Genomic DNA, 24898 nt, shown 5'->3' with positions numbered 1-24898 from the left:
CTTGAGAAAGTGGACTGAAAGTGCAAGGGATGACATGACTTTGTGCAACATAGCTATCTTGCATGTGTGCAATGCTGTTCATTGTGCTAGCACCACATTACTCTGCATGTCAGTCACTACTACTAAGCATTGGCCTGGAGTCAAACCCTGCCTTCTGCCTGCAGTATCTTAGTTGCCCAACTCTCAGGAGCAGACTGTTGAGGGCTGCAGGCGACTGGAGATGAAAGGGGAAGTTGATGGAAATGCACTCCTCCACCCCCATGGCCTTGAACAAATACTAGATATTGTGGGCAGAAGGTGGCTAGCACTCACACAAGACAGAGTTTTGATAGAATCTATTATGAACTAATCAAGTTCATTGTTTCATACCAAGTTATTATGATGTGTTATGGCTGGTGAGATTCCTATCTTGTCCACAAAGCTTTAAAAAATCTATATGAATTTGATGGATGCGATCAACTGAAGGTATGATGTCAGCAAGATGCTGACTATACCCAGCTGTATTTTTCCCCACCTGATCCAGGAACATTGCCAAGAGACTGTAAAGGACTGGGTGTGGAAAACAAATAAAGCTGAATCCAGATAAGATGGGAATTGTTATTTTTGTGATTCAAAGGCCTCTGCAAACACTGTATAATCTCCTCTCTAATATTTGAGATGCTTCAACCGTGCTCCAATTACACCTGAATCAGAGGGGCCCAACACCTTTAATTTTTGTACCAGACCCTCAACCCATTATCAATTTTAGAAGGTTACAGGGAAGGTCATAATTTGGCTAAACTTTGGTTGAGTAAAGAGTTCAAAGATAGGGATTGTGGATTTCGTTAAGATCCCCCTACCATTTCCCTAACATTCAAGCACTGCATTTCAAGAATCCCAGAAGGGAAGAGATTAGCTATATTTTCCAAAAAGCTACTGCCTGGGGTCTCCTACCATCTCTTCCATACTACACACAAAGTGGCCCCATAGCAAAACTAGCTGCCCAACAAACCCTTATACTTTCGATTTAATAAACCCAATTTATTGACAGCCCTTTGGAATCTGCACAGTGACACCTCCCAACTTGTCTTTGCTTGCCCTCTCACTGCTCCCTTGTAAACCTCTGTCTTTGTCAGCTGACTTGCTTGGGCTAAGTTGGATGGAACATTAACTCAGCAAAGATTAAGTGTGTGCACCAGAAAAAAAGATCATATTGGATCCACACAATATAATCTGGTACTGAAATGGTTGGAATTAGAATTTGGCATCCATTTTTTAATGTTGTATAGTCAGATTGTGTTGGAATTTCATTTGGAAATCTAACTTAAATCAGTTGTTTTTCTCCATAGAGATAATGGGAAATTGAGTGGAGGGGAGGGGGGCCCTCCAGAATAGCTTGGAAGAGAGCGTTGAAATTTTATAGTAGTAGTACATGATGGCAACACTATGTGCTGAATTTGAAGGTATTCAGTCCATCCATTGATTTTTAATGCATTTTTGAAAAACTTCTTAAAACTTTGTAAAAGTACTGGGAAGAGAGCTGGTCTTGTGGTAGCAAGCATGAGTTGCCCCCATAGCTAAGCAGGGTCTGCCCTGGTTGCATATGAATGGGAGACTTGATGTGTGAGCACTGTAAGATATTCCCCTCAGGGGATGGAGCCGCTCTGGGAAGAGCATCTAAGCTACAAGTTCCTTCCCTGGCTTCTCCAAGATAGGGCTGAGAGAGATTCCTGCCTGCAACCTTGGAGAAGCCGCTGCCAGTCTGTGTAGACAATACTGAGTGAGATGGACATATGGTCTGACTCAGTATATGGCAGCTTCCTATGTTCCTATTTTCCTATAAACATCTTGTTTCATGTCAAAATGTTACAAAATATGTAGGAACTGAAACCCCCATTCTGACCACCATTCAAGCCTTATTTGGAAGAAACCTCCCCTTGCCTTCATATAAAAACAATACCCCCCCCCTTTTGCACCCCATGTTATAATTCCAGAAGGATGGTACAGAAAGTTCTCAAAATTCATATGGCCATAACACTTGATCAGTGGCACTCTTACCCCTGGACTTTGGGGCTGAAGTCCAGGGCCTCCACATCCCCTGGGGGCCCCCAAATCCTCTTTAGAATGTCCTGGGTAATGTGAGTGGCCTGCACTGTGCCAGGTGGCCAAGTGTGATTATGACCTGTGCTGGGTGCTTTAGAGACAGAGGAGTGGGGAAAGAAATATGTGGGATTGGAATGTGTCAAGTTGCATGTTGAAATGTTTCTGCTAATGCATATTTGCATAAATATACCTGTTTTATATTCTTACATTCTTGTGAGTTCAGTTGCTATTTGTGCCCTCAAGAACCCACATGTTTAAAATACTGAGGCGGGTCTCACGATCAGTGAGACCCGCTTTGTAAAAGTAAGCAGGGAGAGCGGGCTAAGCCAAAACAAACAGGGCGGGAGCCCTGGGCAGCCAGATTGGCCGCTCACACGACTGCCAGCTCCGTGATGGAGCCAGCAGGGGCTGGGAGGATCGGTAGCCGTGCGGCCCCCGGAAGCTCCAGTATGCCCTGCACGAGCGCGGGCATGTAGGGCATACTGGAGAGACCCTCAGGCTGGGAGGCTGCTTTTGAGCCTCCCAGTCGGGTGTCTCCTCGTGAGTAGCCATGGCATGGAGCTGCGCCACAGTTACTCACGATTTTAAAAACTGGGTTTGCAGTTTAAGGGGAGTGGTAGTTAGGGAGATTAACCTGGTGGTTCACATGGTCAGGCAAAATCGGGCTAGGCAATCCTAGCCTGATTTCGCCTGATCGTCAGAATAGCCTCACTGTGTTTTCACTGTGTGTGTGTGTGTGTGTAGGGGGTGATGAGTGGCCTACAGCAGGGCCCCCATCACTTGTGGGGGGCCCTCCAGTGTGTGTTGGGTGATCTCCAAAGGCGCTTAGGTCCAGGTTCCAAAATTACCTCAGTGTACCTCTGCACTTGATGGTAGCATTAAGTGTGTAGATTTTCATGAAGACCAGTCCTCCTGATTATTTTTAATGTTGTTGTTTTTTAGTTTCATGGCAGAAAGTTACAGAAAGTGCAGTAAGAGAATCCACTCCGACATTTCCAACAATTCTGACATAGACCTGACACAACAGATAATTAATTCTGAAACTTCCAACACAATAGAGCTAAATTAAAATTGTGTTGTAATTCTGACAGATCCGACAGTGGCATGATCCGACTGTCGGAATGATCTGACTGCACAGCCTTAGCAAAGATGACACAACTGAAGCATAGAGCCAGGAAAGAGCAAGGCCAGAAAAAAGAAGTCCACATGGTTAAAATTGCAGCTCAGCCTCAGGGCCACCTTAAGCAAGACACTAGGTGGGTTCACATGATCTTCAGTACAGTTGGACAAATGTCCTACTCTCATCATTCAAGAGCTGCGCACACTTCCATTTTGTGATAGTGCTTTTAAGAGACAAGGTAGGAGCTATGAGGGGGAAAGTGATAGTCTTTGAGGCTCCTTCTGGGTAGGAGGGCTCCATCCTACCCAGCAGCTGTACCCAGCTGTTGAATGAGTTACGAGGATGATCACTTCCACACATCCCTGCCTTGCTAAAAACGCATGGTCTCGAAACAGGAGTGCACACAGCTCCTGAACTAGAGTTGGAAGCTTGTTCTACCCTATTAAAGAGCGTGTGAATCAGTCCATTGCCTCCCAAAGTTCAGCCTTAGCTGCTTCCTGCCCCATCTACAGTATATGCATAGATGGAGCTGGATCAGAGTGCATCCAATAAGGGAAGCACTTATGCTAAAACAAACTTGTTAGTCTGCAAGGTGCCACAAGACTCTTTAGTGTGTATGCTAAGATATCCTGATTACTATAAAACAGGGCCTTTTTGTGTTTCTTACCATGAAGTGAGCTCTATCTCATACTACAAGCAATAGGGCTGTGCTAAGCTCCGGATGAGTTTTCATGTCTGAGGTCAAGCCACTTCAGCCATATTTGCTTTATTTCAGATTCCAAGCCACAGCCATCTGAAGTGTACTGAAGCAAGCTATTGCTTTCTGAAGTTTTGACCCTGTTTTGGATCTCCTTAAAGGACTGCATCATCTCACACTGTGTGGGAGGAGGCAATGGGAATCCCCTCCTGTATTCTGCCAAAGAAAACCACATGGCTCTGTGGTCACCAGGAATTGACACCGACTCGGTGGCACAACTTTACTTTATTTAAAAGGTCTGCATCCTGGAAATTGGGGAAAGATGAGCAACACCCCATGGAGAACTTCAGGATCAAAGGCAGGGTCCTCTATTGGGGGCAGGGGCTGCTCTTCCTCTCATACTCCTGATTTCCAGCATGCAGCCCTTCAAAGGGAGCCTTTATTTTTAATGGTTGAAGCTTTGCCTCTGAAGCAAAGCAACCTTCCCAAATGGATGGAAGCTAACCAAAGTGGTGAAGCAAACTGATCCCTCCTCAATCTCCAAAGCACACATCTTTGTGTGAGAGCCAGCGTGGTGTAGTGGTTAGAGTGCTGGATTAGGACCGGGGAGACCAGAGTTCAAATCCCCATTCAGCCATGAAACTAGCTGGGTGACTCTGGGCCAGTCACTTCTCTCTCAGCCTAACCTACTTCACAGGGTGTTGTGAAAGAAAAACTTAAGTATGTAGTACACCACTCTGGGCTCCTTGGAGGAAGAGCAGGATATAAATGTAGTAATAATAATAATAATAATCTTGTTCTGTGCACATGCCTGACAAGCAAGCACTCTAGAGTCCAGAAGACAGAAATACAGGCCCCACCCACCTCTATCAGAATGCAAGGAGACAGAGTGGTCCTTTCATATCCCTTAATAATTCTTGGCTGTGTAAAAAAAATGATTATGCAAAATCTCAATGCTGTCCACTATTTTCACTATAAGAAAAGAATACAATACTCTCTTATCTTAAAAACTGGCATTATTAGCTGTTAATGCCAGTTTAATTTAAGGAAGGAAAAAGTCAGTCTGATTCGTGTGATCTGTTTCACCTTTTTGTGCAATAGACAACTCTCTGCTTCAGTCAGTTGAAAAAAGCTGGTGAAACTCTACAGGCTTGAATTCAATTGTCTTAGAATAGCATTCAGTTGTCTTAGAATAGCATTTCCTGACTTCAGCTTGCATTGCTTGGTCACCTTTTTCCGTACATACAGTAGATGGTTATTAGCAGCAGCTAGTGTTGCATGCAGTCTCTTGGTTTCTTTGATGCTCATGGGATGGAGGATGGAGCTGAACTCAGTCTACGTTGACCTCAATCTCCCTTCTGAACCCAGCTCTGCAAAGATGCTTCACCCACCTCAAGTTTTCAGTAAGTTTAATATTGTCTACATGATTGTCAGAAAATTATTTTTGGAAAATATAAATATTGTCTAAATAATTGTCTTTATCTCAAAGTAAAGAGCTTTCTCTGTTCTTAAATGCAAAAACAGAAAGGGACAGATCTGTGTGGGCTGAAATGTTTTTAGATTAAATGAAGCCACAGTAGTAGGATGTTCAACCATCTTGTGCAAATGTTGACTTGCTAATGAAAATGCACAGGAGACATCCTTTTGCCACATATGCCAATGCATTTTAATTTTTTTAAAAATACAACCACATTTTAAGGAAAACTCTAAGAAACTGGAAATAATTTCAAAGAGATTAATGCAGTGATCTATCTCTATCTATCTATCTATCTATCTATCTATCTATCTATCTATCGCATTTATATATAGCCAAGGAGGGGGAAAGCAGTTAACGCGTCTTAGGCTGCCAGTGGTTTCTTCAAGAGCTGATGGTATGTGCTCTTTTGGCTAGGGCTCTCCTCTTCTGTCTTCCCTCAGGGCACCCAAGACTTAAGCAGACCCTGGGAAGGTGTGGAAGGGCCCCCCACAATTTCAGTCAATGTTTTCCTTCATTTTACAAAAAGAAGAGTGGCTAAAATGTGTAGAAGGAGAGCCCTGCTGGCTGAAGGAACTAGATGTAGTGGGAAGCTCAAAATTGAAAAGATGAAAGAGTGAGGTGTTGACAACCATAAAATGTTTCAGAGGATGTCTGACGAAGCAGGGAGAACAGTAACTCAAACACTTTTATTTATCTTATTTATTTATTTATTTATTTATTTATTTATTTAATGAATATACTGCCCTTCCAAAAATGGCTTAGGGCAGTTTACAACACAATAAAAACAATTAAAATCAATTAACAATTAAAATCCAAACTAAATGAATTGAACAATTAAAATCCAAACTAAATCAATTGAACAATTAAAATCATTTAAAAATTAAAATAATTTAAAACCAACATTAAAATGTAGAACCATAGATTGAATTAAAAGCCTGGGTGAATAAATGTGTCTTCAGTGCCTTTTAAAAAGTTGCCAGAGATGGGGAGGCTCTTATTTCAACAGGGAGTGCATTCCAAAGTCCAGGGGCAACAACTGAGAAGGTCCGTTCCTGGGTAGCCGCCAAATGAGTTGATGGCAGCTGCAGGTGAACCTCTCTGGATGATCTTAACAGGCAGTGGGGCTTATGGTAAAGAAGAAATTCTCTTAAGTACTTTTTAAAGAAAAAAAGATGACTAAGGGGAAACATGATAGAGGTCTATAAAATCATGCATGGTGTGGAGAGAGTGGAAAGAGAGAATTTTTTCTCCTTCTCCCTCTCACATAACAATAGAACCAGGGATCATCCCATGAAACTGTTGGCCAGGAAATTTAGGATCAACAAAAGGAAGCACTTTTTCACACACTGCACAATTAATCTATGAAATTCTCTGCCATGGGATGTGGTGATGGCCATGTATTAGACAAATACATGGAGGATAGGTCTATCAATGGGTACTACTTTGGTGGTTATAGTCCACCTCCAGCCTCAGAAGCAAGATGTCTCTAAATACCAGTTGCAGGGGAACAACAGCAAGAGAGAGGGCATGCTTTCAGCTGTTGCCTGTGGGCATCCCATAGGCATCTGGTGGACCTCTGTGTGAAACAGGATGCTGGACTAGATAGGCCTTGGGCCTGATCCAGCAGTGCTGCTCTTATGTTCTAAAAGATTTTTAACATTCAATAAGCAGATCGGTAATTCAAAAATGACATCGTGCCCAAGCAGAAGATCTTTCTCAGGTTCAAAATTACTATGTATGGTAAATTTTTCAATAAGATGAATAATGTTTGAAGTTGAAAAGGAAGTACTATTTCACACAACACATAATTAACCTATGGAATTCTCTCAGCCACAAGATGTGGTGGCAGCCAACAACCTGGATGGCTTTAAGAGGGGCTTAGATAAATTCATGGAGGACAGGTCTATCAATGGCTACTAGTCTGAGGGCTATAGTCCACCTCCAGCCTCAGAGGCAGGATGCCTCCGAATACCAGTTGCAGGGGAGTAACAATGGGAAAGAAAGCATACCCTCACCTCTTGCCTGTGGGCTTCCCTGCAGCATCTTGTGGGCCACTGCATGAAACAGGATCCCGGACTAGATAGGCTTTGGGCCTGATCCAGCAGGGCTATCCTTATGTTCTTATGATCTAACTCACCTTATTCATCAGGTGGTCTTCCCTAAAAATGTCACCCGAGAGGGTGCTGAACAAGCCTTCCAAGGTAAGTGCCCCACAACTGGGCACTGCAACTGAGATGTCCCTGTCAGCCACTCCTCAGGATGGGACCAATGCAATGCCATAGAGCTATTTATGCATGTCCCAGAGCTTGGGGATACCTAGTGGAATTTTTGACTTACTTTCTATAAGCAGCATCCCTTCAGGATTTTTAAAAGTCAGACCTTATCAATGTGTGAATCACACAAGAAGTGTGACTATTGAAAACCACGCCTGTTTCAAGCTATGAAAAACCCCTCCTGTGATGTGCCTGCCTATTATGCAGTTCCATGAACGATTTTAGAGAGATCATTCTACCAGCTACATTTAACGTCTCACAAACAGCCTCTTGTGAATAAAGCAGGTTTAAAAAAAAAAATTATGAGTGAGATTGTGCACATGACGAAATGAGTCGGTGGGGCAGAGGGCTGGTGGGGAGGCAGACTCCTGCCAGCCTCTCTGCACAAGAGTGATTTTAATCTCTTGGCTCTTGCCACTTGCCTGACACACGTTCAGTGCTGTGGCAAGCAGCAGAGCAGCGAGCTGGAGGATGAAGTCCTCCAGCATCCCTCAGTGCACCATACCAGGGACACAGTGCCTTGAGGGCTCCTCCCTCTGCCGGGATCTCTTGCCACCTGCCTCTATGTGTTCATGGGCTGCCTGTAGCCTGTGCATACACACAACCTCAAACTGGGAGTTAAGGGTGTGCATCACACCCTTAAACCCAGGTTAAAGCCTGGGGTACATGCCTGGGTTGGGGGCCGAGGCAGCACTGGAATTGGGCTCGAGCCCAGCAGCGCACATGGGCAGCCCAGCACAAGCCTGGCTGCCTGTGTGATTAGCCTCACTGGGAGTTTGTTTTCACTCCAGAGCCTGCCACCAAGATTTCCCCCCTATTCACCAATAGCCATATGAACATGGCACATAGATGGGAATAGAGCTATAGCTCAGTGGAAGAGTATCTGCTTTGCATGCAGAAGGTCCCTGGTTCAATCCCTGGCAACATCTCTCAGCAGAGCTGGGGAAAACTCCTGCCTGAAACTTGGAGAAGCCGCTGCCGGTCAGTGTAGACAATACTGAGCTAGACGGATCAAGAGTCTGACTTGGTAGAAGGCAACTTCCTGTACCTCTGCAGAGATGTCATAAGGCAGCCATCTCTGCCACGAGATGTGTTGATGGCGTTGGCCATCAGCTTGGATGGCTTTCAAAGGAGCTTAGACAACTTCATGGAGGACAAGTCTATCAATGCCTCGATGGCTATAGTTGCAGGGGTGCGACAGCAGGAGAAAAGGTCCTCCATCTCTTGTCTGTGGGTGTCCCTGAGGCATCTGGTGGGCCACTGTGGGAAATGGGATGTTGAACTAAAGAGGCCTTGGGCCTGATCCAGCAGGGCTGTTTTTATTTATTTCTTTATATTTATTGTTACCACTACAACAAATACTTATATATTGCTTTTCAACAAAAGTTTCCAAAGCAGTTTACAGACAAACAAACAAACAAACAAACAAACAAACTGGCTCCCTGTCCCCAGAGGGCTCACAATCTAAAAAGAAACATAAGATAGACACCAGCAACAGTCACTGGAAGTCCTGTGCTGGGAGTGGAGAGGGCCAGTTATTCTTCCCCTGCTAAATAAAGAGAATCACCACGTAAAAAAGGTGCCCCTTTGCCCAGTTTGCAGGGGTTGGCCAGTTATAGCATCTTTCATTAAAACAATCTCAAGGCAGTTTACAAAACATTTAAAATAATATATAGAAGCGTTACAGAATAAAATATTAAATTGTAATATAAAAATACAAATCTAATTAAGAGTTTTAATACACACACACACACATTGAGACACTTCACATGATCGGTGTGAAGCGCTGGAGGGGGTTCTGTGGGGAGAGTGGGCTTAGCCCGCTCTCCCCGCAGACAATCAAACAGTAGCCCTGGGTGGGTAAATCGGTTGCCCACACGACTGCTCGCTCCGTCATGGAGCTGGCAGGGGCTGCAGGAATTGGGGGCCCCTGGAGAGACTCCCAAGCAGGCTCCTGGTCAGGGGTCTACTCATGAGTCGCCGCATGCTACAGCAACACATGAGCAGAAAAATGAGGTTAACAGAGCACTCTCTCTGTTAACCTCATCTAAGGGGAGGGGTAATTAGGTGGGCTAACCGCCTTGGGAGCTCCCCTGGCCCACTTTCCAGTGAGAATAGCTTCAATGAGACCATAAAATACAGAGCAGCCACAACAAAAACAGCACTTATATAAAAGTCTGGGTAAAAAGCCAATATTTCACTCGATTTCTAAAAACTGTGGTGGAGACTGAGGAGCAGATGCCCTGCCGGAGAGCATTCCAAAGTCTGGAGTCAATAACTGAGAAGGCCCTGTCCTCAGTGCACAACAGCTGAGCCCCTCTCTGATGCCCAAGTGGGCAGAAACCCTTGGGAGTAGGTGGCCCCTCAGATATCCAGGTTCCAAACCATTAAGGGCTTTAAAAGTCAAAACCAGTACTTTGAATTGGGCCCGGAAACAATGATGAAAGTCCATATTTTGAGAAGGAGAGAGAAGCTCGCAAACAGAGCTCCTCTTTGTTCAAAGCCTCTGCCCAAACTGGTGCTATGGACGCAAAGGATGCAATAGGCGTCCATTGCGCCCATAGCGCCAGTTCGGGAAGAGGCTTTGCAGAGAGAGGAGCTCTGCTTGCGAGCTCCTCTCTCCTTCTCTGAATATGGTTTTAGATCGCCCGACTGACGCGGGCCGGGGCTGAGGAGGACTCGGCAGCTGGGAGGGCGGGCGGGCAGTCGGCGGCGGCAATTGCATGGGCCGATTCGGCCCTTAATCATGGGGGAGGGGGCGGGAGAGGAGGAATTGGGCAGCTGGGAGGGCGGGCGGTGGCAATTGTATGGGCCGATTTGGGCCTTAATCATGTGGGGGTGGGTGGGAGGGGAGGACTCGGGCAGCTGGGAGGGAGGGAGGGCGGGCGCTTGGCGGCGGCGGCGGGGGGAATTGTTTTGGATGATTTGGCCCTTAAACAGGTGAGGGGGGGCCGAGGACGAAGGCATAAATTAAAAAAAAACAACCTAGCGCCCGTTATTATAACGGGCTGAAAAATACTAGTAAATGTAATAAACAAACAAACAAACACATACCTGGATGAAGAGATACCACTTGTTCAGAAAATGTTGTGGCGAGAGAGAGAGAGAGAGAGAGAGAGAGAGAGATATCTCCTGCTTTTTACAAACATGTCAAAGTGGTGTACAAAAACTTTATGAATGCCACTCAGCATCCTGACTAGGACGGTACACATACAGCTAAAAACAGCTTGTGTGCAGCACTAGCACTGATGTTTTTAAAAGCATAGGTACTCCTGTGTGGCGGAGTGGGTTTGCCGATCTTCCTGGAAGTGGGTTCCTGATCTCGGTCACAAAGAGCAGTTATAAGGCAGCTTCCTGTGTACTCAAGGTCAGACCCTGGTGAAAAACCATGCAAGGTTCAAGCTTTGTAGGGTTAGGAAACAGTCCTTGACATCTTATGACAGAATCCCCAGAATTACTGCATTTATTAAAGTGGGGTGTGTAACCATGGGTGTGTGGCTATTTGGGGTGGGCATGGCTATGGGGCACGGTTGTCAGCGTGAATGTGGCTATGAGGGCTGCCTGCCATCCCTAGAGCAGGGGTGTGGTGGTGGTTGGGGAAACAAAGAATTGTGGGTGGGGGATAAAACCCAGGAGCCTCAAAATCTTATTTTACAGTAGCCCCCCAAATCCCTTCATCCGTTCCTGTCTGGGAGGAGTCAGGAGAGATTGGTGAAAATCACTCTCCCACACAGAAGAATCCACACTTCTGCACTGCCAATGCTAGCACTGTGGGCATGCTTTTTTTTTAGCTCTGTGTGTGCAGTCTTGGTCAGGATGTCAACCTGGTTACAAAAATAAAACAAAACAACCAACAAGAGTGAGGGAGAGCTAAAACCGCTTTTAGCCAAATGTGAGAAAAACCAGTCAGCTTCCTCACTGCATTTAAGCAATCCACTGTGTGACTGTTTGGTTTTGTCACATAAAGCGTGAAACGTTTGCCGCAACTATTGTATCTAAGATCTCTCAGGCAGGTTTGCTGGTGGCCAGTAAGGGCAGGAGGGGCTGTGCTCTCTCCCTCCAAACAAACACAAAGAAAACCAAGGTTGCAGAGAAATTATCCTCTATAAATAATTGTACAGGAAGCAACTTAAACTGAGAAACAAGAGTTTAATATTGATTACTAACTAAAACATAGGCTAAGGAAACAATAAACAGTGTACCCTGAGAGGAAGGCATGAAAGGAGGTGCCCAGGCCAGGGGAGAGCATAACATCAGCCCCATAGAGACCAGCTCTGGTCTGTGAGGACTTCCTGAGAGGAAGGCAAGAAGGCAGACACCCAGGCCAGGGGGCTCTTGTCCTCAGCTCCTGAAGAGACCAACAGCCTGAGACAACGCTTTATTAATCTGGTATTTGCCTCTTTTAATATTGTAAGCTGCTTGGGGTGCCTTTGTCAAGGCAGAAAGGTGGTATAAAATGTAGTTAATAAATACATACATACATACTAAACAGACTAACAGTCTCTTAACATAAGAACATAAGAACAGCCCTGCTGGATCAGGCCCAAGGCCCATCTAGTCCAGCATCCTGTTTCTCACAGTGGCCCACCAGATGCTGCTGGAAGCCACAGGCAGGAGTTGAGGGCGTGCCCTCTCTCCTGCCATTACTCCCCTGCAACTGGTTCTCCAAGCCATCCTGCCTTTGAGACTGGAGGTGGCCCACAGCCCTCCTACTAGTAGCCACTGATGGACCTCTCCTCCATGAAGTTATCCAAACCCCTCTTAAAGCCATCCAGGTTGTTGGCTGTCACCACGTCCTGTGGCAGACAGTTCCACAAGTGGATCACGCGTTGAGTGAAAAAGTACTTCCATTTGTTGGTCCTAGATTTCCTGGCAATCAATTTCATGGGATGACCCCTGGTTCTGTTATGTGAGAGGGAAAAGAATTTCTCTCTCTCCAATTTCTTCAAACCATGCATGATTCTATAGACCTCTATCAGGTCTCCCCGCAGTCATCTTTTTTCTAAACTAAAAAGCCCCAGGTGTTGTAGTCTTGCCTCATAAGAAAGGTGCTCTAGGCCCCTGATCATCTTGGTTGCCCTCTTCTGCACCTTTTCCAGTTCAACAATGTCCTTTTTAAGATGCGGTGACCAGAATTGTATGCAGTACTCCAAGTGTGGTTGCACCATAGTTTTGTATAAGGGCATTATAATATTTGCTTTTTAAAATTTTTTATTGGTTTTTACAATATCTTAACAATCCCATTACATCTAATTAAGTAAATATTGACTTCCCACTCACCAATCAGTGCGATTCATTAACTATACAAGTCAACCATTGCTATAGTAATTCAAAACATATATCCTACACATTGCAAACTCGATTTTACTCTACCCAACCTGCTATTATTACTAAATTTCAACCCTGCTGAAAAGTCGATATTAGAAAAATAGTTCTTTAAGTATAGTAAGAATAGTTTCCAATCTTCTTTAAAACATTCCAAGTTTTCATCCCTTATCAATACTGTAAGTTTTGCCATCTCCGCATATTCCAAAATTTTTATCAACCAATCTTCTTTTGAGGGCATTTCATTGTCCTTCCATTTCTGCGCATATACTATTCTGGCCGCCGTGGTTGCATACATAAAAAATGTTAAGTTTCTTCTGGAAAACTCTCCTTGCGTTATTCCCAGCAGGAAGGATTCTGGCCTCTTAGGAAATGTCATTTTAAATTTTTTCTTCAACTCATTATATATCATATCCCAAAAGGCCTTTGCCTTCCCACATGACCATCACATATGAGAAAAAGTTCCTTCACAATGTCCACATTTCCAACATTTGTTTGAAACATTTTTATACATTAATGCTATTTTTTTTGGTGTCAAATACCACCTGTACATCATCTTGTAATAATTTTCTTTTAAAGTATAACATGCAGTGAACTTTAAATCCATTTTCCATAATTTCCCCCAAGATGCCATATCTATATTATGACCCACAAGAGCATTATTATAATATTAGCCATTTTATTTTCAATCCCCTTTCTAATGATCCCTAGCATCTTATAGAGAGAGGAGAACCTCTCAGTTTGACTTCAGGACAGCAAGTGAGGAGGAGACAGACAGACAGACAGACAGACAGACACACGGTGACTCCACCCCCAAGTCAGTACACAGACAAATTCAAATATATACAAGCCTGTCCTATACAAAGCACAGAAACAATACTATAGCAAAACACAACACAGTAGTGTAGGGAGAACTCTGGCAGCCCCTGTCCAGCCTGCTACTGCCGGCCCCCACCTCCCCAGCCACGTCCACTGAGCCTGCGTCTGATGTTAGATGCACAGGGGGCGTGGTTATGTTTGCCAACGGGGCCACACGCTCATAAATTTCCCTGCTCATAAAGTCAGGGAGACGTGTACCCGGCCAGGCTGAAGCAGGGGCGTGGTTGGGGGAGGGCAGGTGGCCCGGGTTCTCTGAACCCCCCTGCACGATGGTGACTCTGCCCCTGTCCCAACAACAAACACACACAGTAGCAAAAGAGCCAGTGTGGTGTAGTGGTTAGAGTGCTGGGCTAGGACCGGGGAGACCTGAGTTCTAATCCCCATTCAGCCATGAGACTTGCTGGGTGACTCTGGGCCAGTCACTTCTCTCTCAGCCTAACCTACTTCACAGGGTTATTGTGAGGAGAAACCTAAGTATGTAGTTCACCGCTTTGGGCTCCTTGGAGGAAGAGCAGGATATACAATGTAATAACAATAACAACAAAAGCTCAGGCTTACTGGCAACTAGTCATTCTTCCCAAGCAAGGAGCTTCTTCCATCCCCTCCTCTCGGTGCCTGTAGCTTCCTTTTTTGTCTTACTAGCTAGATCAGCCTGATAATTAATTTGTTCAAGCCAGTCTTAGGGGGCGCTAGCCTGGCCTTACCCCCACAAGCAGCTTTTCTGCTTCCTGCTCCCCTCCCCCCACTTTTCTGCTTTCTGACTTCTGCCCTATTTTCTGTCACAATTTTGTGCAATTCACACAAACATAAAGTATGACTTTTAAAAATCATGAAGGGCTGTTGTCTTTTTAATCTAATTTAATTTAATTTCTATACCGCTCTTCCAAAAATGGTTCATGGCAGTTTACACAGAGAAATAATAAACAAATAAGATGGATCCCTGTCCCCAAAGGGCTAACAATCTTTGCCTCTACTTTCTGGTCCTCTCCCCGCTTTCCTCTGAGCCAGTGGGCTTGGGTAAATACTCCAGCCCACCGGTGCAGAAGAAAACAGCAGGGAGGCTCCTGATTCAGCAAGTGGGCTCTCCCCTGCGCCCCCAGCTCCAGGCACCCCGGCCCACCAGCCATGACTGATCTCGGAGTAAGTGGATTTCCACATGCCCTATTGGTAATCTCTGGCAAAAATTCAATTTATATTTGTTGCTGAACCTTATGGGACATATCTTGACATGTGCTAATTATTTTCTGATCAATGGTAATATCCGATATGAGCCAATATACATGTATGAAGGAAACTGTAACTCTGAAATAAAGCCTATAGTGAAATTCAGAGACTCCATGTCTCCTCTGCAGTTATTCGCAAGTTTATGTTTTCATTTATTTTTAAGAACGTGTGTTCCATTTTGGCCTGTTGAAGGAAGTAATTCAAAACAGCTAACACCATTAAAAAGAACCAAGAAGCAAAAGCAGTCTTATATTGCAGTTTTGTACCCCAACTGCATTGATAGGCAATGAGGCTCTTCACACGATCAGTGTGAAGAGCCGTAAGGGGGTTTGCGGGGAGAGCAGGCTTAGCCTTCTCTCCCCACAGATGAGTAGCCGCTGGATCGGCTACCCACATGACTGCCCACATGACTGGATCGGCTGGATCAGCTACCCACATGACTGGATCGGCTACCCACTGGACTGGATCGGCTACCCACATGACTGGATCGGCTGGATCGGCTACCCACATGACTGCCGGCTCCGTCACAGAGCCGACAGGGGTGGTGAGGATCGGGGACCGCGTGGCCCCTGGAAGTTCCAGGATGTCCCGCACAAGCACGCAGGGCATCCTGGAGAGACCCCCAAGCCTCCCAGCGGGGGTCTCCTTGCATTGCAGTGACATAGAGCCGCACTGTGGCAGCACACGATCCAAAAACCCGGGTTAGCAGAGCGCTCGCTCTGCTAACCTGGGCTAAGGAGAAGGCTACTTTGACAGGCTAGCCACCAGAGAACCAGTGGGCTTGCGGGCAAGCCCGCTGGTTCTCACGATGGGGAAAAACCAGGCTGGGCTTCCAGTTTTTCCCCATCGTGAGAATAGCCTCAGGGTCTCACAGAGCACTAATGAAATCCTGGTCAATGTTGTTCACCATTGTTTTGTTTGTTTAACATGAGAAATACTTCTGTTCTCTTTTAACAAGAAATCCATTTTCTTAGCAGAGTTTAGTAAATGGATCAAGGCTGTGATCTATCTGTTAGGGTTGTGCACAAAACCGGTTTGCCTGGTTTGATTCAAGTCTGAACTGAACCAGGCATATTTGATTTCACTGCCCTGAACAGACACCCCCCTCCCCCACGCTGCCGGCTTGGTTCGATATCAAGTCAGTTCGGGGGTTCTACAATTTAAAAAAAAAAATTAACTCACCGCCTCCAGGGTTATGACCTGGCTACACAGATGACCAGGGTGCTTGCATGGCAGCCTCCAAAATGGCCACTGCCACGTCAGAAATGGCTGGAATGCCCCCAAAATGGGTTGAAGTGGTCCTATGGAGACCAGGGGGAAGCCAGCAGGTGGAGGGGGGATTGCTGGAGACCCTCCCATAGCCCCCAAAGGTTGTGAGTTGTTAAAAAAAATTATTATTATTAAACTGTAGAACCCCTGAATTGGCCCTGAGCCAGCCTAGGCAGGGGGGTGGAGTTTGGCTTGACCTCAAGCCGAACCTGGACAGGTTCCATGCAAGGTCAGGTCCTCAAGTCGGACCAGTTTGATGGTGAACCAATTCAAGATTGAGTCAGTTCGCACATCCCTGCTATCAGTGACTTCATTGACATTGTGTCAAGTTTATGGCTGGGTTCTGAGCTCCTTTTCAGTGACCTTATGCTAGATGAATTGCTTCTATTGTTTGCAGATGGCTCCCAGCATTTCCACTGGCACCAGATTGCTCTTTGGATTGGATGGGCTGGGAATCTTATCCTGGTGGTCACTGTGATACTGCTGGGTAAGTACAGGGCAATGCATATTTAGCAGTAAAAGGCAAGGGCTGTACTTTGAAATGTGGCCTCAGCTGGAGGAGTTGATGGCTGACATCCAGGGCAATGGAGTGAAGATGCCAGGGGAGCTGTGCCCTCACAGCTGGAGGCGGCATCAGCTCATCCAGAGGCTTCCCCAGTGCCACTGCACACATGCATGGGAATGGGGATTTTGGACAATCGTAGCTGACTTCAGAAAAGCCACCTGAAACTATGTCTCTGAGGGTTGTGCAGCCCTCAGGGGCATAGATTCAGAAGGTTGAGGACAGAAGATGTCCCCAACTTACTCAACCATCCTGCACATGTGGGTGCAGCAGCAGTGGGAAAGCCTCCATCTAAGTCCTCACTCCATTGCCCTAGATGTCAGTTACTATCCACAGGATCCTGATGTTAGTCTGGAAAACAGACTGGCTGCACTGTGTGTTCCCTGGGCTCACATTTTGCATTATTTGCATATAAACCAATACAGATTGCTTATGGGTAGGAGAGGAATGGGTTGCCATCACCACGGCCTATCAGGATTTATCTTTTTCTCTAGTTTCCTTGTCCAGCAGAGCTGCAATGTCCAATGTTTGTACCTGATGCTGGACACTCTATAGATTTGGGATTCTGTTAATGTACTGCCCTTCTCAGTGACAAATGGTCTCCCTACCTGAGCTAGAAAATATAGTCTCATGTTTGGAGCAGAGGACCCTCAGGTTTTTGGTGCTGAGGACTTCAACATACATGCCAAGGCCACCTTCTTGGAGAAAGCTTCCATCCCCCTCACCCTTCTTGGTCGTGGCTGCAGCATTGCTGCCACCTATTGGCCAAGCTGGAGCCCCCTATCCCCAGAGACCTCCCCACCCTCACCTGAGCCCCGCTCCTGCTCCTCCCCCAGGAGCAGTGGTTGAACAGGCCGTTCCTCTCTGCTGCCACCACCATGGCCGCCCGTTCCCCTCAGGCCGCTGACAGGCCCAGGCCTGTCTCTTGCCTGCCTGCCTCTCTCTGACAATGGCCTCGGTAGCCCCAAACCGCAGCAGTGGTTGATTGGGCCTTTCCTTGCTGCTAGTGTTACTATGGCCACTCATCCCACTCAGGCTACTGACAGGCTCAGGCCTGTCCCCTGCCCTTCCTTCTGTCTCTCTTCCCCCTCCCTTCTTTTTCTCTTTCTCTCTCCTCCACTTGCTCTTCCCCACTATTTCTTCCCTCTCCCATCATGTTTTTCCCCTCCCTCCCTCCCTCCCTGAGTTAATAGATTTTGTTCATCTTGTTTCCTCATTTAATTCACACAATGGAATTCTCCTTCTCCTGAAGGGGCCCTTTCTTCCCTCACGACCCGTCTTTTGGCAGACCCCTGCCTGCTATCCTTACATATATAGAGATTCATCTCCTCTACAATCAAGAACATCGTCCGACCAGTAACAGTTGCATTCCAACTGACCTTAACCATCACAGGCTCCTCCTTCTTATCTGCATATGGAATCCCCACTGCCCAATCACCATGGTGCTTCTGCTCTCACAGGCTCCTTCTCCCTATCGGCATATGGAATTCCCACTGCCTAATCAGGTGCAAACTCTGTCAGCCAATCGCCTCCTTTCTACCACGTCCCCACGCATGGCCCGTCTTGGAGAATTAATGATATAGATATTTTCCCTAACACCGGGGGTGTAGCTAAGGGAGATAACACCAGGGGTGTAGCTAGGGGAGAGGGGGCACATGTTTGCCCCTCCCCCAGGTGGCTCCTTGGAGTGAGGAAGAAAATAGGGAAGAGTAGAGATGGGGGGCCCTCAGGAGCTGCGAGGTCCGGGTTCTTTGAACCCAACTGCTCAATTATAGCTATGTCCCTGGATAACACTCACCACACTTTGGGCATTCTGTTCCAACCATCTGTTCTGTTCTGTTCACACAACCATCAACATCAAGGTAGGAGGCCTTGTACTCTGCAGGGCCATAGCAAGGTTGGACTGGGCCCAGAGACAAGATTTTAAAAGCATACTGTATATACACACACACACGAGGGACAGAGAGAGAGGGTTTGACAAAGTTTAACAAAATGGGCCAAAAACATCATGGAGAGCAATCAGTAGGTGTGATAAATTACTGTGCAGACTATTGGTGAGTACAAGATCCAATCCGTCAAGATGTAATCAAATCCCAGAAGTGGCCACTGATATACAAAAGGTATATCCAGATTTATACCCTGCTTTTCATTCAAAGTCCCAAAGTGACACCCCAAAACAAATGGAACAATAGAAAGAAAGGATAGTGGGCAGCGTGCAGGCCAGGCTAAGACTTGTATGAGCAGAATGCTTCTGTTTGCACACATTGATAAGAGGGGAAGTTTTCACCCCTTCAGCTGTCCCTTCCTTCCACAGTCCCTGGGCCACTGAAAATATGGCCCTGATACTCAGGAACAGAGGACTGAGGATGGAGTGGAGAGACCTGCTAAAATTGCCCTGCTCCCCCATTAGTCTTGGTGCTGCCCAGTATAAACACCAACTGCTTTCTGTAATGAGAAAGTCCCATTTGTTTGTCCAAAAGTATGTTCAAAATAGAAAGCTCTGTGATCATGTACTCACAACCATTAACCACAGGTGTGGGCACAGAAACCAATTTATGGAAATATATTCTCTTCCTTGTTTCATTTTCCACCTAATTTTCCATATTCAGCTTTCCCATCTGCCTGCACAGTTCTTTTTCTCCCTAGGTCATGTATAGGAAGTTTCCAAGCTGACCTCTCACAGCACCTGAACAATTTGTGAACATTCTGTTCCAGAAGGTTTTGCAGTTATAAAGTGCAAGTGACCATTTGCAGTGAACAGTTCAGCCACTGGCTGAAGGAGATTTCACCACCACAAAATCCCTGAATAGGCTTTGGGATTCCTTCTTCTCAGTTTGCTGATTGCCTAAAACAGACATTCTTCTTTGAAGCTTTTCAGACAAGGCAACTTAGGGATCTTCTGGAGAAAGCCTCTCCCTCTGAAGGACCCACCAATGGAAGCAGAAATCATAATTCTCTGGAGAATGTGACTCATTTGCGGCAGTTTGTATGTAAGACAAACAACAGCAATATAACAGGTAACTTCAGTGTTTTTAGCCTACTTTCCTTAAGGAAAGTAAGCTTAAGAGATCACGTGGTATTGTCTGTGTGTGTGTCCCTCCCTATCAACTTCACAATGCCTGGACCAATATGAACCAAATTATGTACAGTTGTAGGGACACATATGGACACCTCAACAGTGTAGTTTGTAATGATGTCATCTACCCTAATTCAAGATGGTAGACGTGTAAACGTTTGAGGCACAAAAGGGCTAACTTGTGAACCACCTAACCAATTTGAACCATATTAACTACAGCTGTAGGGACACATAGGGAAGCCTCAATGGTGTCGTTTGTGATGATGGCATCCGCCCCAATTCAAGTGGATGTGTGAATATTTGAAACATGTGGGCTTACTTGTGGACCATCTAACTGATTGAACCAAATTTGCTACAGCTGTAAGGACATATACGGGCGTCTCAATGGCATAGTAGATGATGTCATCCACCTTGATTCAAGATGGCAGACATGTAAATGTATGCAGCACAAGTGGCCTTGTGGACCATCTAACAAATTTGAACCAAATTTGGTACAGTCATAGTGAGTGACACATAGGGACATCTCAGTGGCATAGTTTGTGATTATGTCATCCACCCTGATTCAAGATGGTGAACAAATGAACATTTGAGGTGCAAGTGAGAATTGATTTGTGCCAAATTTGGTACAGTTGTAGGGACACATAGGGACACCGTGACAGTGTAGTCTGTGATGATGTCATCCACCCCAATTCAAGATGGCAGATGTGTGAACATTGAAGGCTGAAGTGGGCTAAATTGTGAGGATGGTAATTATCAATTAAGATTACAGTGAAGGAAAACAGGCAGATTAGTTATTATCAGAACTTGACTTTTACTGACAAAACTCAAGCCCATACATGGTAATTTCTTTAACTTTATAGCTGTCTCTGGCCAGAAGACTCTTTTTGTGAAGCAAAACCTGAACTGTGAGGTTTTGGATTTAACTTAGTCACGTTTAACCCTCATGGTTCTGAAAATAGCCAGCACTCATGATCACAGACATTTGCACCAATTTCCCTTCCTACAGCAACTCCCATGTAATTTCCCACACCATTCCAGGAAGTCCCCTGACCCCCAGGAACAGTTTGGGGGGTGGGCATTGTTCCCTATGAGAGGGATTCCCAGATGTTGTTGGCTACAACTCCCAGCATTCCCAGCTGCAATGGCCTTTGGCTGGGGATTATGGGAGTTTTAGTCTACAATATCTGAGCAAGGTTGTCTTTAGACAGCCCTGGCGGCGTGCGGGGCCGGGGGCAAATCAGCCAGTGCGGGGCCCCCTTCCAGTTAATTCTAATTGGGGTTAAAAGAGCAGGGCCCAGTGCAGTCGCCCTGCTTGACATGCCCTAAGGACAGCCCTGCATCTGGGAATCCCTCTTAAAGGGAACGCTGGTGGTGGGTGGGAAAGCTCCCTTGTATGAGCCCCATCAAGATCAAAGCCAGGGTTTCCCTGGCAGCAGAGCCAAATGCTTCTACCTCCATTATCATATACAAAAGTTTGCTGCTTCGAACAGCTTGATAGGGCTGGCCTGTAAAATGGCCAGTGTTTTTGTTTTTGTAAGGATTCACATCATCATGGCTAATTTGAGAAACTAAAATAATTCCACAGGTTCTACTTCAATTAATGAGCAACATTTGCTAATCCTAACTCTTAGAGCTCTTCTACATAACAATAAGAAGTGCTGAACCTGCACTTTTCCAAGCATAATTTTGCTCTCTTTCCACACCCTTCAGCAGCTTTGTATTTTCCTTTAGAGCATGAATCCATACTCTGTTCAGATGCAGAACAGGATCCTACTGCCATTTTCTGTATGCCACCTACTGGCCAGCTTTAGTTTTTCGTGAAGTGTTGTGTTGGTAGCAGGAAAGATGGAGGGAACACACAGGCCTAAAAAAACACAACTGCTCTTTATTTTTAAACTCAGGATCTGCAGAATTTCTACCCAACAGCTACAACTCCCAAAAACTACAGGAGCTACAGAGGAACAAAAAGCACAACTAAACAACACAGGGCACCCCTGACATACATAACACGAATAACCACCATTCAACAGAAAAGTTGTAATCAGTTCTTCACTGAAAGCAAGAGCTGTTCAGCAGGTGATCCTGAGAAAATTGCACTAAGATGCTCCTGTGCATAAGGACAGAGTATGGATACATACTGGCTGGGGTTGCGGAAGCCTGATGAAGTGTGTGGAAACAGTAAAATCCTGCTTGGAAAGGCACTATTCAGATTTCTTAGCACTGTCCAGAAGATTTTAAACACCAATATGAGCACAAGCCAAACCCATTATTTAGTAAATGGGGGGTGGTATGTCTATTTAGAAACAAAGTTTAAAATCAAGTAAGCAACATAACAGCCAATCTCAATGAAGTCCTGATCCTTTGAGCTCTTTTACTTTCACAAACAACTATAATTGGAGGTATAATTGGTTGGAGGTGATTATCAGTGCCTCATTAAGGGAGGGCAAGATGCCATCGTGCCTCAAGGAGGCGATGGTAAGACCATTATTAAAAAAGCCCTCCCTTGATTCCTCCAACCTGGACAACTAAAGACTGGTCTCTAACCTTCCCTTTTGGGGCAAGGTGATAGAGCGTGTGGTGGCATCCCAGCTGCAGAGGGTCTTGGATGATATGGATTATCTGGACCCTTTTCAATCTGGCTTCCGCCCTGGATATGGGACTGAGACTGCCTTGGTCACTCTAGTGGATGACCTATGCCAGGAACTAGATGGAGGAGTGCGTCCCTGTTGGTTCTGCTGGACCTCTCGGCGGCATTCGATACCATTGACCATGGTATCCTTCTGGGCCACCTCTCGAGTATGGGAATCGGAGGTACTGCATTGCAGTGGTTCCAGTCCTTTCTTGGAGGGAGGCTCCAGAAGGTGGTGCTGGGGGACTGCTGCTCGGCTCCGTGGCCATTGTCCTGTGGGGTCCCGCAGGGTTCGGTTTTGTCCCCCATGCTGTTTAACATCTACATGAAACTGCTGGGAGAGGTCATCCGGGGATGGACTGAGTTGTCAGCAATATGCAGATGACACTCAGCTCTATCTCTCCTTGTCACCTGACCCTAGGGAGGCGGTGGATGTCCTGAATCGGGGGCTTAAGGCCGTGATGGGTTGGATGTGGGCTAATAAACTGAAATTGAATCCCGACAAGATGGAGGTAATGTTGGTCAGTAGGAGAGCCAATCGGGATGAGGAGATTTTACCGGTTCTGGATGGGGTTGCACTCCCCATGAAGGAGCAAGTATGCAGCTTGGGGTATTACTGGACCTGGCTCTGCTTTTGGAAGCTCAGGTAGAGGTGGTGGCCAGGGGTACATTTATTTATTTATTTATTTATTTCATTTGTACACTGCCCCAAACTTTCCTCTCTGGGCGGTTAACAATAGTATAAAACAAGTTAAAATATATACAAAAACTTAAAACAATTTAACAATTTAAATATCAACCATGAATTAAAACCTTAAAATTTAAAGCCTTTGCATGGCTTCAGCTAGTGCGCCAGCTGCGTCCCTTTCTCGAGAAGGCAGATCTGGCCACAGTTACCCATGCCTTAGTCACGTCAAGGCTGGATTACTGTAACATGCTCTACGTGGGGCTGCCCTTGAAGAATATCCAGAAACTGCAGCTAGTGCAAAATGCAGCAGCTAGGGTTTTATCTGGAGCTGCCCGGTGGGAGCACATCCCATTTTGAAAGCGCTGCACTGGCTACCAGTTTGTTTCCGGGTCCAATTCAAGCTGCTGGTTTTGACCTTTAAAGCCCTTAACAGTTTGGGCCCAGGATACCTGATGGACCGCCTGCTCCCAAAGGTTGCTGCCCACTTGACGAGGTCATCTGAGGGGGCTCTGTTCTGGGTGCCGACAATGAGGGAGGCTCGGTTGTCATGCACGCGGGACAGGGCCTTCTCTGTTGCTGCCCCCAGACTCTGGAATGCTCTCCTGGTGGCTATTCACTCCTCGGTCTCAATCACAGCTTTTAGAAAAAGTGTAAAATCTTGGCTTTTTGCCCAGGCATTAATTTGATTCTCTGCTGCTACTCTTTATAGTTTGTATTGCTTTTATGCTTTTGTTTTAAATTTTTAATCAGATTTGTTTAAATTTTTTTCCACTTAATATTTTAATTGTGTCTTTTTTACCATCTTGTGTTTAAATTTTTGCTGTAAACCGTGTTGGGATTGCTTTAATGAAAGGCGGTATATAAATTTAACAATAAATTAAAGAAACAAACAAAAACAAACAAAGCCAACAAATGGTTTGGGGGAAAATAAATAAATAGAAATTTAACATTTTAAGCATGACATTAGCATTGCAGTTATAAAGAGCCCCTGGTGACGCAGTGGTAAAACTGCTGCCCTGTAACCAGAAGGTTACAAATTCGATCCTGACCAGGGGCTCAAGGTTGACTCAGCCTTCCATCCTTCCGAGGTCGGTAAAATGAGTACCCAGAATGTTGGGGGCAATATGCTAAATCATTGTAAACCGCTTAGAGAGCTCTGGCTATAGAGCGGTATATAAATGTAAGTGCTATTGCTATTGCTAAATATAGTACCATCATCCATTATTGCTGTTGTGATATGAATGGGCCACTGCCCCTGTGTTCTAAAACACAGGACTATAGAGGAAAACCCACTGAATGGGGCATATACTGAATGTTCATCAGTTGGCCAACTGAGGAGAACAGAGATGGGTGAACTCTTACACATGCACCTCAAAATAGCCTGGAAATGATGAAAGTTCTCTCCCACCCCATATTGAAGAGGTTTCCCACCCTCTTGCTACCACCTTCTTATAAAAACAAGCTTCCTCCATGGCACCACAGCTGATGTTCTAGCTGATGCTCTAGTTACTGAGACCAGAAATTATGGTGAAGGAGAACTGATGGCAAAAAGGAGGAGAATGTCAGTGATTTCAGAGTAGCTGTCATTTGCAGGAAT

The 24898-nt window shown here is 45.6% G+C and overlaps 1 protein-coding gene across 1 annotated transcript in view; it reads left to right on the top strand.

Annotated features, from left to right (window-relative positions):
• The first annotated feature begins 5124 nt into the window (after positions 1-5124).
• Positions 5125-24898, top strand: part of LOC128347069 (killer cell lectin-like receptor subfamily B member 1B allele C) — a 29418-nt gene continuing 9644 nt past the window's right edge. Inside the window, exons 1-3 of the mRNA XM_053301138.1 lie at positions 5125-5302; positions 16744-16833; positions 19779-19925. Coding sequence (XP_053157113.1) covers positions 5200-5302; positions 16744-16833; positions 19779-19925 — 340 coding nt within the window. The 5' untranslated portion in view covers positions 5125-5199. The remainder of the gene's footprint in view (positions 5303-16743; positions 16834-19778; positions 19926-24898) is intronic.

The sequence above is a fragment of the Hemicordylus capensis genome, chromosome 2 (genome assembly GCF_027244095.1).
Source record: "Hemicordylus capensis ecotype Gifberg chromosome 2, rHemCap1.1.pri, whole genome shotgun sequence".
Lineage (NCBI taxonomy): Eukaryota > Metazoa > Chordata > Lepidosauria > Squamata > Cordylidae > Hemicordylus > Hemicordylus capensis.
The sequence above is the reverse complement of the archived record's forward strand: the minus strand, read 5'-3'. Positions and strand labels throughout refer to the sequence as shown.